The sequence below is a fragment of the Gymnoscopelus braueri genome (assembly GCF_963280865.1).
Source record: "Gymnoscopelus braueri genome assembly, chromosome: 11".
Classification (NCBI taxonomy): domain Eukaryota; kingdom Metazoa; phylum Chordata; class Actinopteri; order Myctophiformes; family Myctophidae; genus Gymnoscopelus; species Gymnoscopelus braueri.
In genome coordinates this window covers 17,924,192-17,937,138 of record NC_137613.1, presented here as the reverse complement: position 1 = coordinate 17,937,138, position 12,947 = coordinate 17,924,192, and the positions used below count along the sequence as shown (strand labels likewise).

The window sequence follows — 12,947 nt, the reverse complement described above, 5'->3', positions numbered from 1 at the left end:
ACACACACACACACACACACACACACACACACACACAGACACACACACAGACTCATACTCATCTTTTAGCCAAGAGTAATAAGTAAGCCTTGCCGAGCCATGTGGCCTATAGCTGGGCAGGAGCCTATCTCCTGTGTCTGTAGTGTGAAAATACCCCAGCCATGATGTACAAATACACCTCCTGGACATGACGCTAGTATGTCACAATCAACCCCCCAATCAACCCTTGATGCTGAGTGCAAAGCAGAATCACAATCTCAGGGCAGACACTCTATCCACAAGGCCACATGAGCTGGTTCAAGAGTCCTGAGCTTTAAAACATAATACAAATAATAATAAAATCTACAAACAAGTAAATAAAAATACAGAAAATATTAAAACAATAGGACACATAATGTCCATATGTACATACTACATTGAGAACAAATCAGTACGTACAAACAAACTAATAAGCTTTTAAAGTTATTTTTTTTATTTCACGATTTTTGTAACCCATTTTTTTCACCCGGTGCCAATTTCCTAAGTGATCCTGGGCGCTACGCCTGCCCTACACCAGCGCTACACCAGTCCCCTTCAGCCTAGGGAGGCCAGGGTCGAGCTCATGCTTCCTAAGCTTTTAAAGGTTTTAAAGGTTCAAACATTCAAACTTATAGGACAAACACATTATTGCGTGTCACGCACGTGTCACATGGCTGAATCCTATATGTGCGCGCGGCGTACAACACAACGTGAGAAACACACACACGGCTGACCGCATATTGGGACACAGAAATAGACACACACGGCCTCAAAAGACAAACAATGCCAAATGCTGCTGACCAGTGCCTCTGTCTACAGTGAACCACAGTGTATCCATACTATCTCGGCCTCAAGCATGCAGAGAGGCTGTATAACGTCTTAGCGGACCACAGACAAACATGGAGCCACAAACAGCTCCCGCTGTCTAAACACTGGCTGGGTAAACAGCATGGGCCTGTTCACATCACACTCGCTGGAGCTACAGAGCTCTGGCATCTGGATAAACACATCAATTATAGCAGGTACAGGACTAGACACACGTACACGCACGCGCACACACACTTGCACGCTCACGCGCATGCACGCACACTCACGCACGCACATACACACACTACACATGTATTTACTGTATATATTTCAAGATACACAGTACAGTCCTCATTGTTAATTTTTCAAATTCTAACTCTGAGAATGTACAAATGAAACCAAATGGACCCGTGATGATTTTTACTGTGTGTACATGAATGCTCTCTCGCACGCACATGCACAGGCACACGCACACATGCCATAGTAGTCTATGCCTGGGACCATCACTGCAGTCTTTTGTTAGTGTCGGTCCAACATTAATCAAGTCCCAGTGGTGATCCTGCTACAGTGATTCTCACGTCACCCCTGTGGTCACCCCTCATTTCCCTGGATGACCCCTGGACTTGGAGCCATTAGACACCCTTACCCTGTGTACTTTGTGTGCTCTGTGTGCTCTGTGTGTGCATGTGTGTGTGTGTGTGTGTGTGTGTGTGTGTGTGTGTGTGTGTGTGTGTGTGTGTGTGTGTGTGTGTGTGTGTGTGTGTGTGTGTGTGTGTGTGTGTGTGTTTGCTTTCTATTCCTTTCTTCTTTCCCACCGGCGTTCCAATACAACGGTGCCAAATACCGGACACACACTCCAGCTGACACCACGACCCCTCAACTCTCACCTTTACACAACACGGACATTGTTACACACACGGTAAAGGGGGGGGGGGTGGCTGGGTCGCCTGTTAAGACTCAGGGAAATGAGTTGGTGCATGATGGCCCCTTGTGGGTGCTTTTTCTACAATCTCTGAGATAAATTTACACTCAGGATTTTACAGTGTGCCAGTGATGGTGGCAATAGGATGCGGAAGGGAGAGAGAGAAGGTGTGATAACAAAATTTGAAAAGACCCATAATAACCACATGAACCCTGGCGTCCTTATTCTGTCCTTATTATGTCATAATAGGCAAACATTTGACGAAAATAGCAGATGGATAGATACCTTTATTGATCCCGCGGGGGAAATTCAGGTCCCAGAGACAGCACAGCAGTAAAGGTTACATGAGCAAAGTAGTACATTAGGCATCTAGTACAATAACAGGTATCTAGGTATCTCGTTCTAGAAGCTCATAACGTTGTGAGCTTGTAGATCGGCTATTTTCAGATTTGGGGTAGAGATTAAAAATATAAGAAGGGGTGCAAGTGCAGACCCCTGGAGGACCCCAGTCAGTGAAGCATATAGGTTTTAAGTGGTAAATATGACAAATTGACATTTAATGTCAAACGAATGTCAGACTCCATTAACAGGACCAGTAACTGCTGCTGGTCGTGCGGGGACAGCTGTCCGTTTCTTCCTATTTGCAATGCCCTGTCCATTAGTGTAATGTTCTGGTTTACATAATAGAATATTACAATTTAATGGCGGCTTACTAACGCAAGAATAGCAGCCCTCCGCCTCTGTGTGTGAGGAGGAACACTATGAGAGGTCTTTGAGGTTGCTTTCTGGGGGATAGGGAGAGAACTGAGGAGGACACAGAACAGAGAGGAGAGTGTTGGAAGTCTCTAGGTGGAGCCGGGCGGGAGGCTGAGCTGTGCCCATTTGTTTCCGCTGTGATGCGCTCACTTTTTCTGCTGTTGTGGATGTCTGAATAAAACCTTATGCTTCACCCTGCAAGGAGAATAGACTTTTTTCCACGAAAAAAGGAAGAGAGATTTTGGAAGACAGGATGTGAGAGAGAGCGATGTGCGATGCAGGCAAGAATATGTGAAAAAATAACACAAACCAAAAACAGAAAGCCGAATGAGAAGAACATCAAAGACCTCTAAAGCTATTCAGGATGAAAATGAATGCACGACAAAACAAAACCAAGTTTATCCTCAATTACTGGTTCTGTGCCTCAGTTTGGCCATCTCTCTCCAGTCTGCCAGCTGACCATGATGGCTAGGCGGGTGCTTGTATGCGCAGCGCTCACTGCAAGTTGTAATTTCCAGCATCACGCTCTATAGTTACGATTTATTTATAATGCCCGGTAATGTAAGTAGATCTACACAGACAGAAAATCCATCATAGCTACCCACGCTGTAAAACAAATAGAGGCTTTTTGAAACGGAACGCATTTATGTGGATTTGGAATGAAATACTGCTGCACCTGCTAATGTGGTGGAGATCATCATGTCAATTTTAAACTGCGGAAAGCTATGGATACAAAATATGTACCAATACACAGGGTCTGACGTACCCGCTGTGTGTGTATTGTGAATTTCAACTAAAGGGAGAGCCTATCCATAAACTTGGTTAGGATGCTAGAGGAAAACCTGATGGATTCCTGTTGGTTCCATGCATTTCTACTCTATCAGACTGAAAATTATGGGAATGTGCAGAGAAATGCCACTCATTATACAAGCCTACTGTAGTCACATACTCTGGATGTATTGTTCAACAGGGCATGCATGACTGAGGAAAATATAATGGTAACATATAATGATGACAGTGAGATCTTGGGGTGCTACATATTTAGCAAAATCAAGAACAAAATGGTAGGCAAACCTACATGTGGTGTAAAGTAACTAAGTACATTTACTCAAATACTGTACTTTTTTAAGGTATTTTTACTTTACTGGAGTATTTCCAAATGTCAATACTTTTAATTCTACTCCACTACATCTCAGAGGTAAATATTGTACTTTTACTCCACTACAATTATTTGAAAACTTTAGTTACTTTTCAGATTATATTATTATATTATGAAACATACATTAACCACTTTAGCCCTATTTTATACCTAGGCTATTTGAAAATAGCCGATCTACAAGCTCACAACGCGTTGTGAGCTTGTAGATCGGCTATTTTCAAACATTTTAGTACTTTTACTTTTGATACTTTAAGTATATTTTGATGCCAATACTTTTGTACTTTTACTCAAGTAACATTTTGAACACAGGCATTTTACTTGTAACAGAGTATTTTTATATTGCAGTATTGGTACTTTTACTTAAGTAAAACATTTGAGTACTTTTTCCACCACTGCCTACATGTCAACAGTGGAAATGCAAGCAAATGCAAACAGCATGCACAATTTACACATTGGAGATTGCTCCTTGTATGTGACCCTGCTAGGAAGTCAGCTGACCCACTTTTGAGTCCCCACCCTCTGGTTGAGAAACCCTGCTGTGTACCATACAGTGTCTGCTCTGTACTATATATATGCTTTAATGACAGTCTTAAACGCCTACTGGACCACAGCACTGCACAGCAAAGTTAATGTTACCGGGTAAACTTTACACTTTCAGCGTTAATTGAACAGCTGGATTTTAGTCTAGTAGTTCATCCCAGTCTGTAGCTCTCACTGGAGTCTACCTAAAGGAGTAGTTCACCCCAAAAAAAGGCTTATTTTCTACCAATTATACACCCCATGAAGCCTTGAATTCATGGAGATTTTTTTCCATTCCTAAGCCAATAATTTGATGACCGGTGGAGTCTGCGGTAGGACACTTGCGGAGTCTCCTACCGGAGACATTAGCATCATTCCGCCGGTCATCAAATTATTGGCTTAGGAATGCGGACAAAACCAAAAAAATCTCCATGAATTCAAAGCTTCATGGGGTGTGTAATCTAATCCTAATGTTGTGGTTCATCTTTCATGAAGATGGACAGCTACAATACACTGTAACTGAAATAGCTGAGATAGCTGACACTGCGCTCGGAGAAGCTAACGCCCAGCGGGAACCGAGCCCACCGGCAAAGCAGGATTTCGTGTGGTTCTGGAGGCCGGTCGCGTCTCTAAACCACTCTGTCATTGACGGTCAGAGCACTGCTGGGCCGTCTTATGTGGGTTTTCTCTATACAGCGTTCCCTTTCGGTGCATGGGACGCGCCGCTGCTGCCAACGTGTGCCGTGCCAGAGTGATTCACAATGCTGTGTTCTATGTGGTACCGTGCCAGTCTGGGTCTGTGCCACGGTGGCATTGCCAGCGTGTAATGTCCTGGAATGGTGTGCGGTTTCTATATGAAGACATGGGAGGCTGAGGGTGGATACTGTACTGTAATTCATCCATCTGTAACTCTGAGAGTCTACAAATGTAACCAAATGGACCCGTAAGGGTACATTTGGTTACATTTATAGACTCTAAGAGTTAAGAGTTACTGTGTAGGAACACATGGGGGGCTTAACTAGTGGGTACACTCAGTACTTCCATGGCTGAGCACAGATGCTCTTTGACTGCAATGTCCTGCTTCACACCCTGTTACACCCACTCACACCTGGGCGCTGCCCAGTGCAACCACACAGTCTGGAACTGCTGCCCGCTATAGCGACTAGTGCTTTGCTCAAAGGGATGGACAGTACAGTAGGTGCTGGAGTTTCCCATTCACCTTTTGCATGAACTCATAGTCATTTCCCATAAACTCTATACTGCCGTGCCATTTCACCCTAGAAAGTAATCTGGAGTGTTAATTTAACTTGTCTAAAGATGGACCCTTGTGGGTCAATTGTTTTATTTAATACATATTTAATTAAAATATATGATTGTATTCATGCGTGTATATGTGTATATTGCATATGATTTGGTGCCACAAAAGCTGACCACTGGCACTGCAAGGGCCAAGGCCTCTCTATATGACCTCAGAAAAAGAGGGATCTAAGTAAATATGGATGGAGGAGGCCTCTGATGTCACTGGAAAGAAAGGCAACAAGTCATACAGTGACCCACCAAAACCGTGTGAAAAGTTATAATGATATGAAGCGGATCATCTATCTAAAGCCTTTGTGTGTTGTGGGACGGCGGTGGTGACAGGAAACAGACTGGGGACAGACAGGGGATGACACGCACCACAGGTTACGAGTGGGGTTAACACCCATGATGTCACAGAGCAGCCTGTGTGGGAGGGTACACCGGCCAGCTGAGCCAACGAGACACACTGGGAAACCCGTCCTTAAGTCAAATAAAGTGTCTGAGGCAAATAGTAACTCTTCACCACAGGGGTATATGACTGTACTTAGCCCACAGGCTGCCAGAGGTTAATACTTTATACAAACACAATTGGTCCCACCTCTGCTCCGTGACTTAGCACAGACACACACACTATACTTTTTACATTCTTTTGCAATGGAGAGGGGGGAGATTGAATCTCCGGCCATCTGAGGTAAATGTGGCTCAAGCAGGGGAGGGGAGTGGCTCAACTGTCATCGACAGGCCCCCTCTGGGCCTCTAAGTGATTCAGGACATAAGAATACCTCAGGAAATATAGGAGAAATCTCCATCTATAAATAAATCACATCTAGAACACCATTATTGAAAAGTTAGAGTTGAGGAAAGCCATGACCCCTGTCAAAATGTCTTTGAGCAAGGCACCGAACCTCCTGCCTATACTCTCTTATTGTAAGTCTTTCTAGACTATACAGAACAACTACTACTACTCATTTCAAAGTCTAGCAAGTGACCAAATGCGATAAGAGGTGTGTGAAAGCAAGAAACAAAACAAGTTGTTAATTTTTCTTAGCATGGAAATCCCCACCTCAGAAACCGTTTGACACCTTTATGGTCATACTTTACTGCCTGAGGAGATGTTGAAGACCTGCTGCTTTGAAATGTGATGTCTGTACAGTATTGCTGGTGTTGTGTTTTTTAACTAGGGTCCTTGTGTACTGCTGGTTTTCATTTAATCAGGCACTAATTTAGACATGGTGAATATTATCGGTGAAAGATTAGGTGTATTCACTAATACATTTCTACCCCTATCCTGCTTGAATACGCTACTTTACTACTTTATGTAGAGTGATATATAGTTGATCATAATTATGCCTTGCAGTGCATTATTATCCATAATGTGTGTCTGTGAAACCTAGTCGAATTCCTGTACATTAAGAGCAGTAATTATAATCACATGAACCCTATGGCGTCCCTATTCTGGGGTGAAAAATAGCAGATCTACAAGCTACAGTAGATAGCTGTTCTTTGCCAAGACTTTTGGTGTAGAGGGAAAAAGGAGGGGACCTAGTAGACCACGAAGCGGTTAAAGCTATTCTGATTTGTGTTCCTCATTAATTCATGGCTAGTGGCACAAAATAGCATCACCTGCTAAGTTGTTAATCACATTAGAGTAAAATGACTTTCAAATACTTTGGTCGTTTAAACTTTCTGTGTCTCGCCTTGTGTGGCCAACCCCACCCCAGCTGGCTCTGGGGGAAAGCTGAGATGAACCTAGTATTACAGTATTGGCACGTGCTGTCTTCTGGGCTGCTATGGCTAGACTGTGAGGTCTGTAAAAGAGATGCGCTGCCTGTACTGTACATTATGCATGCATGTTGCAGGCAGCACACATCTGGCCTCCCACGACCCACGCCCACCTCCACTGGCCTCATAGCAGCAGCTAAATAACAGCGACTGGGAATAGAATTCCATACAGACACTCTGTCATTATAAAGTTGGCACGCTCTCCTCTCTCTACCCCTCTGGCAGAGCTATCTTCTTCTAAGACGGAATGATCTTTCTCCACTCTCTTCTTAACACACGGTCACATCACAAACCAGAGCGGCTGTGGCAAAGAGGGATGAGGTTGCTTGTCAGTCTAGCCATGTGGTTCTTGATGTTCCTTTTCATCGGTGGTGCTTGTGGTTTCGTCTGCGAGGGGGATTTAATGCTATGAGGGAATGTTGATGGGTTGCGGGGACCTCATATCACCCCCTGGTGCATGGCGGATAAATGAAGCGCTTTAGCATCTATGATACAAGTTTGGCCACCGGTCATATGTGAGTGTATTTCAACCCTACAATCAGAATGTGGCTTTAAACTCAAACATGTAAATGTACACCTGTGGTCTATGCCAGTGAGACAGGATGGGGTGATAAGATAAGATAAGATAAGATAAGATAAGATAAGATAAGTTAAGACAGTTTATATTGTACTTTCATGGTTAGGCGGCACTGGTGAGTGTAGAGTTCATGTCTAGTCCTATCATGCTCATTGTAAAGTGCCTGCCAGTGGCCACGTTGACTGACAGTTTACACTGGTATGGTTACACACTGAAAACTCTGCACCACACACGCACATATGAATGCATGCACACACACACATCTGTGTATGTGTGCTGTGCACTTGGTTATTCTGCCAGCTCATTAGTCATGTCAATGTGCACATTAGTCTGCCCCTGCTGTCCACAGACAATAATGGTAAGAATGACCTTTAAATGCTGAACTTAGACTGCCAGCAAGGCTAACACGTTGACAGCAACCCGTAAGCACCCTGGTGGCCTGTGGGTTTCTCTATTGTGAGTATGAGGGGTTGTCCATATAGTATGGATATCTACTGTATATGTGTAAACGCTGAGCTTTTTTGAAAGACCTGACTTGGGGATGCTATTCACACACTACAATCCAGTGTTATTTTAACTCAGTGTAAAATTAAAGCTTAAGTTATTTTAATGACTATATGTGGTTTTAACCAATGTGTATGGTACTAGCACATCTGCAGTGGTATCCCTAAACTCCCTAAACTTCCGTTGAGAAATGTAGACTCTGGTGTTAGGCGAGCCACGCACTGGTTGACAAGTATAGCGCTGGTAGATGTTACACAGGTAAATGAGTTGAATTCTATTATTTAGCGTATGTATGAGACCAAAGTGGAGAGGGTTAGGGTTAGGGTTGGGGGGGGACATGAGAGAAGGAGATGAGAATGAGAAGAGAGACAGTGTGAGACAGACAGATGAGGTTTTAAACACAGAGAGAGATGAAGCAAAGAAATGGAGAGAAACAACAAAGATAGTGAAACAGAGAGTTTATGAGAGTGAGGATGTGAATGTATTCAGTGTAGGCCCAAAGTGCCACTGGAAAGGTAGAGGAGGAGAGGAGAAGAAATCAAAGGGATACCAGACACCCATCAGTGGCCTTCATCACATGATGTGACCCACCAGAGTTGACAGAAATGTCCACACACTTACGCAAAGTCACAGGTATGCTGTGCAGCAGCTACAGCTGCCTGAGCTGGCCTGATCCACATAGAAGACCCATTCACTACCCCAGAGGAAGAGAGAGAGAGAGAGAGAGAGAGAGAGAGAGAGAGAGAGAGAGAGAGAGAGAGAGAGAGAGAGAGAGAGAGAGAGAGAAAGAGAGAGAGGGAGGGTGTAAGTGTGGGGAGAGGGTATGTTATGTTAAGCTGAAGTGAGACAGACTGGCCTTTGAGAAGAACTCTGCTTTGAAAATGAGGTTGGGGAACATCCATGTCAAGAAAATATTGCCCCTATTTTCTCCTCATCGCAACAAAACCCTGCTTTCATGGCCCTTTCCACCACTCTTTTCATGTGCCGTGGTGGCTGCACAGGGGCCACCTCTCTGGTCGTCTCATTTTCCCAGGCAAAAGAGAATAAACATTTAAAAGAGAAGGGAAAAAAAGGGGACAGGCGGGCATTTTTTCTGAAGCGGCCACAGTTTTCTCTAAATCGGTCTTTCACTAGCTGGGTGGGGTGCTTTATAGTTTGCACTCAAGTCAAAGGGCCATGATTGCCATCCACTACTGTGTGAAAACGACCCAACTAACTCACTGCCTGCAGAGAGAGAGGTTATGAGAAGACAAACTGGATGCTTTCACGTGCACACCTGTAGCCTATCCAGGAACACAGACAGCTTCAGAGGAAAACTGGAGCATAGGCCTACTTTGTGCTCATACATAATAACTGATTTTATCGAAAGCTACATGGGCTGAAAATGCATTTTTGGTAAAAAAAACGAGCACCTTATTGCAAGCGCATGCCATTTCTTATCATTTCAGATCTTCGTCAAGGTGCTGGACGGTAACAGAGGCGCATTCACACTCGTGCTGCATACATTTCCACACCCTTAACAGGTGGGAACAAATATCCATAGCTTACACACACACACACACACACACACACACACACACACACACACACACACACACACACACACACACACACACACACACACACACACACACACACACACACACACACACACACACATATATATATATATATAGACAAACATGAAGTGTATACAAAGCGCGCATAGACGGGGAGAGGAGACACTAAACGCATTCACTCAAGTCAAGCGCCTTGCCATGCGCTCTCCTGCTGGTGCGCGCAGCGCGCTCCCACTGACTGTATAATAACCTATTCATAGAAAAGGTAAAAGAAAAAAAAAAGAAAAAGAAAAAAAAGGGTTCCGTTTCCAAAATACTCAAGGGAACGTACAATCACCTCCTGAGATCTAAACATGTTGCTGGAGCCAAAGAACATAACGAGAATGCGCCAAATTATTATAATCAGAAACGCACTTAAAAACCCACTTGAATAGACAATGAATGGCATCTAAATTCTAGTCTAAGTCAAATAAACATAATATTTGTATTTCCTCCTATGTGTTCTAAAATATAATAAGGCAAATATTGTAGGCCTGAATCATCGTTCAACCAAATTGTTCAACAAGGCAAGCATTCATTCGTTTTAATTTCCAATTTTGAAAGCTTTTTTTTTTTGTGCAGGGGGGAGTCTAACTTTCATGATGCGCTGCAAAGTTATGAAAGAACCGAAGTTGGCAACTATCCTAAAAAATGTAATAATTTTCGATGAAATTATTTTAATATTCAAACGGTGAATGGTCTACTATCTCATTTTGGAACTAAATGATTCATTCGTCATAGGCTTTTGCCAAACTATTACCATACAATTGATTGAATCAGTAGGCTATAACAGCAAGTATAGAAGATATATAACTGTACTCCTCACACGACACTCAGGGGTAGCCTATAAATAACCAGACGAAGACGACTAGTGGTCAGGCAATGAATGTGCATGCACAGTCAGACTGTTCATATTCAATAAATAGCCTCCTATACTGTAGGTCGCTACAAGTTGATGGGAAATAGTTGTGCAAATTTACTTTAAAACAAATAAAAACTGAATAGGGTATGTAGGCCTATAATAGAAAATAAAAAACTGTTGCATTTTGAAAGTAGGCCTACATTAAACCATATAAAAGTGACGAAATCTGTTGAATTGTTTGCCAACTTCGAGTATTTAAAGTAAAAAAAAAAAAAAAAGGTTAGAAGAATTGAAACGTGTGTGTTCACGCAACTACATAAGGCATCCACAGTAATTTGTGTTTAAAAAAAAAAAAATTGAAAAAAAAACATTAATCATTGTCACATCCTACATGCCATGATATTACCCAAAACTCTGCTCAGAACTGGTGGCGGGCCGGGGAGGGGCGGGGGCCACAGGCTACACTGGTAAACAGCAAGTGTCCCTCAAGAGCCACTCAATAGCTACTTTATTGCATATACAACTGGTGGATTGTCTGTCAAATCAGTTGAAAACGAGGGTAAAAAAGCAATGATATCGGAGTTAAAAGCTAAAAGTAAGCTGCATGAAGAAATGATATATGTGAGGGCATGTTGCAGAGCCTCTCGTGCACCGTTCCATCCTAGAAACGAAGTAGGCATCTGTGCACATATGAGTGTTTGGCTGGTTAACATAACCGTATAAATCTTTCTATGATGATCACATGTTAAAAGGTCCCGAACTATTTAAAAATGCTCAAATGTATAACTGAATTCCTGGAATAGCTGAGCTGTTGGGCCAACCACTGGGGGATATCATGACACCTGTCAATAGGCTTGGCTCCAATCACATGTTGGCCTCTCGGGAGTTGACGATATAACACAGGCCAAAGACAAATATCGGCAAAAAATAATAATAATTGAAAGGGCAGTTTGTTATTTTCTTAATTAGCAATAACGTTTCCACTGTCATCACGGTCACATTAACTTCTAAGCGTCCCCTGTGGCCGAAAGAATGCCAAGCTGCAGCTTTTGGAATGTGCGTAAAGAGCGCATCAGTATGTAGACCCAAAGTCAAAGATAAGCATCTATGTAGGGATTTGTTATGTTTAGAACAACAACAACAACAAAATATATATTTAAGATGCATGAATCATTAACAAGATATTAAGACAAAGCCATCATCTTACCTGCACTGGCCACGGCAGCTTGGCACAGGGCGAGCGCCACTGTTACCAGGGCGAAGGATGAAAAGTCCGCCATGCTCCTCCAAGGCCTCCGCTTCTTCCGAAAGCAATCTGGCATATCCATAACTGACAGTAAACGGAGGTAACGGTGGAGGCTATCCTCCTCTCACAGAAAGATCCGACTCACCGAACCTTTACTGAGAGGCACCAAAAGAAAAAAAAGGCACGCCTCTGGAGACGTGGTTACCTCTCTCCTCACGGACGCTCCCTTCTTTAATAAATTACCTATACCCTATGTTATATTTACAAAACTTTAAATACTAAAAAGAAATGGGGGTTACGGGGTGAATAAATATGTTTTATTTAACGCTTTTGAACCCCTTAGTGCTAGAGCCCCATTGAGTCAGAGGGGATGAGTGGTGCCTAAAGCGGAGAGAGCAGAGAGAGACCCTGGCTGAAATCACTCTCTCTCTTTCTCTCTCTCTCGCCCTCTTTACTTTCTCCCACCAAATGTGAGATAGCGTGTGTGTGTGTGTATGTGGAGAGAGAGAGAGAGTGTGTGTGAATGATTGAGGGACCGTGCAGGGGGAAGGAGGAAAGAGGGAGGGAGGGAGGGAGGGAGAGGCCGTGCGTAATTACGCGCACGGGGGCACACGTAGCATACGTGTACGAGAGATTGCGCACAGGGCTTTTTTTTTAAATTATGCACAAATATTTCGCTTCACGCTCAACAATGGCGACTTTCTTCGATAAGCCTGTGATTTCAAGTCAACCGTTTGCTAACTCGTACCCGCGATGGAATTCGATCACGGGAGGTTGAGGTATAGTAAACTAAAGCGTTGCTACCAGGTGAGCCACCGAGATAACAAGTTAATTCCTCGATTCGAGTATTATTTGTAGTTGTTTGTAGGCAATAACGGCAACTTCTATGTATAGTAAG

General features: G+C 43.3%; 1 protein-coding gene across 8 annotated transcripts in view; it reads right to left on the bottom strand.

Moving 5' to 3' along the window:
- Positions 1-12,534, bottom strand: part of col11a2 (collagen, type XI, alpha 2) — an 85,085-nt gene extending 72,551 nt beyond the window's left edge. For all 8 annotated transcript variants that reach the window (XM_080441311.1, XM_080441307.1, XM_080441308.1 and 5 more), the window contains exon 1: positions 12,011-12,534. In XM_080441311.1, the coding sequence (XP_080297437.1) occupies positions 12,011-12,131 (121 nt within the window). In that variant the 5' untranslated portion in view covers positions 12,132-12,534. The remainder of the gene's footprint in view (positions 1-12,010) is intronic.
- Between the last annotated feature and the right edge of the window lie 413 nt (positions 12,535-12,947).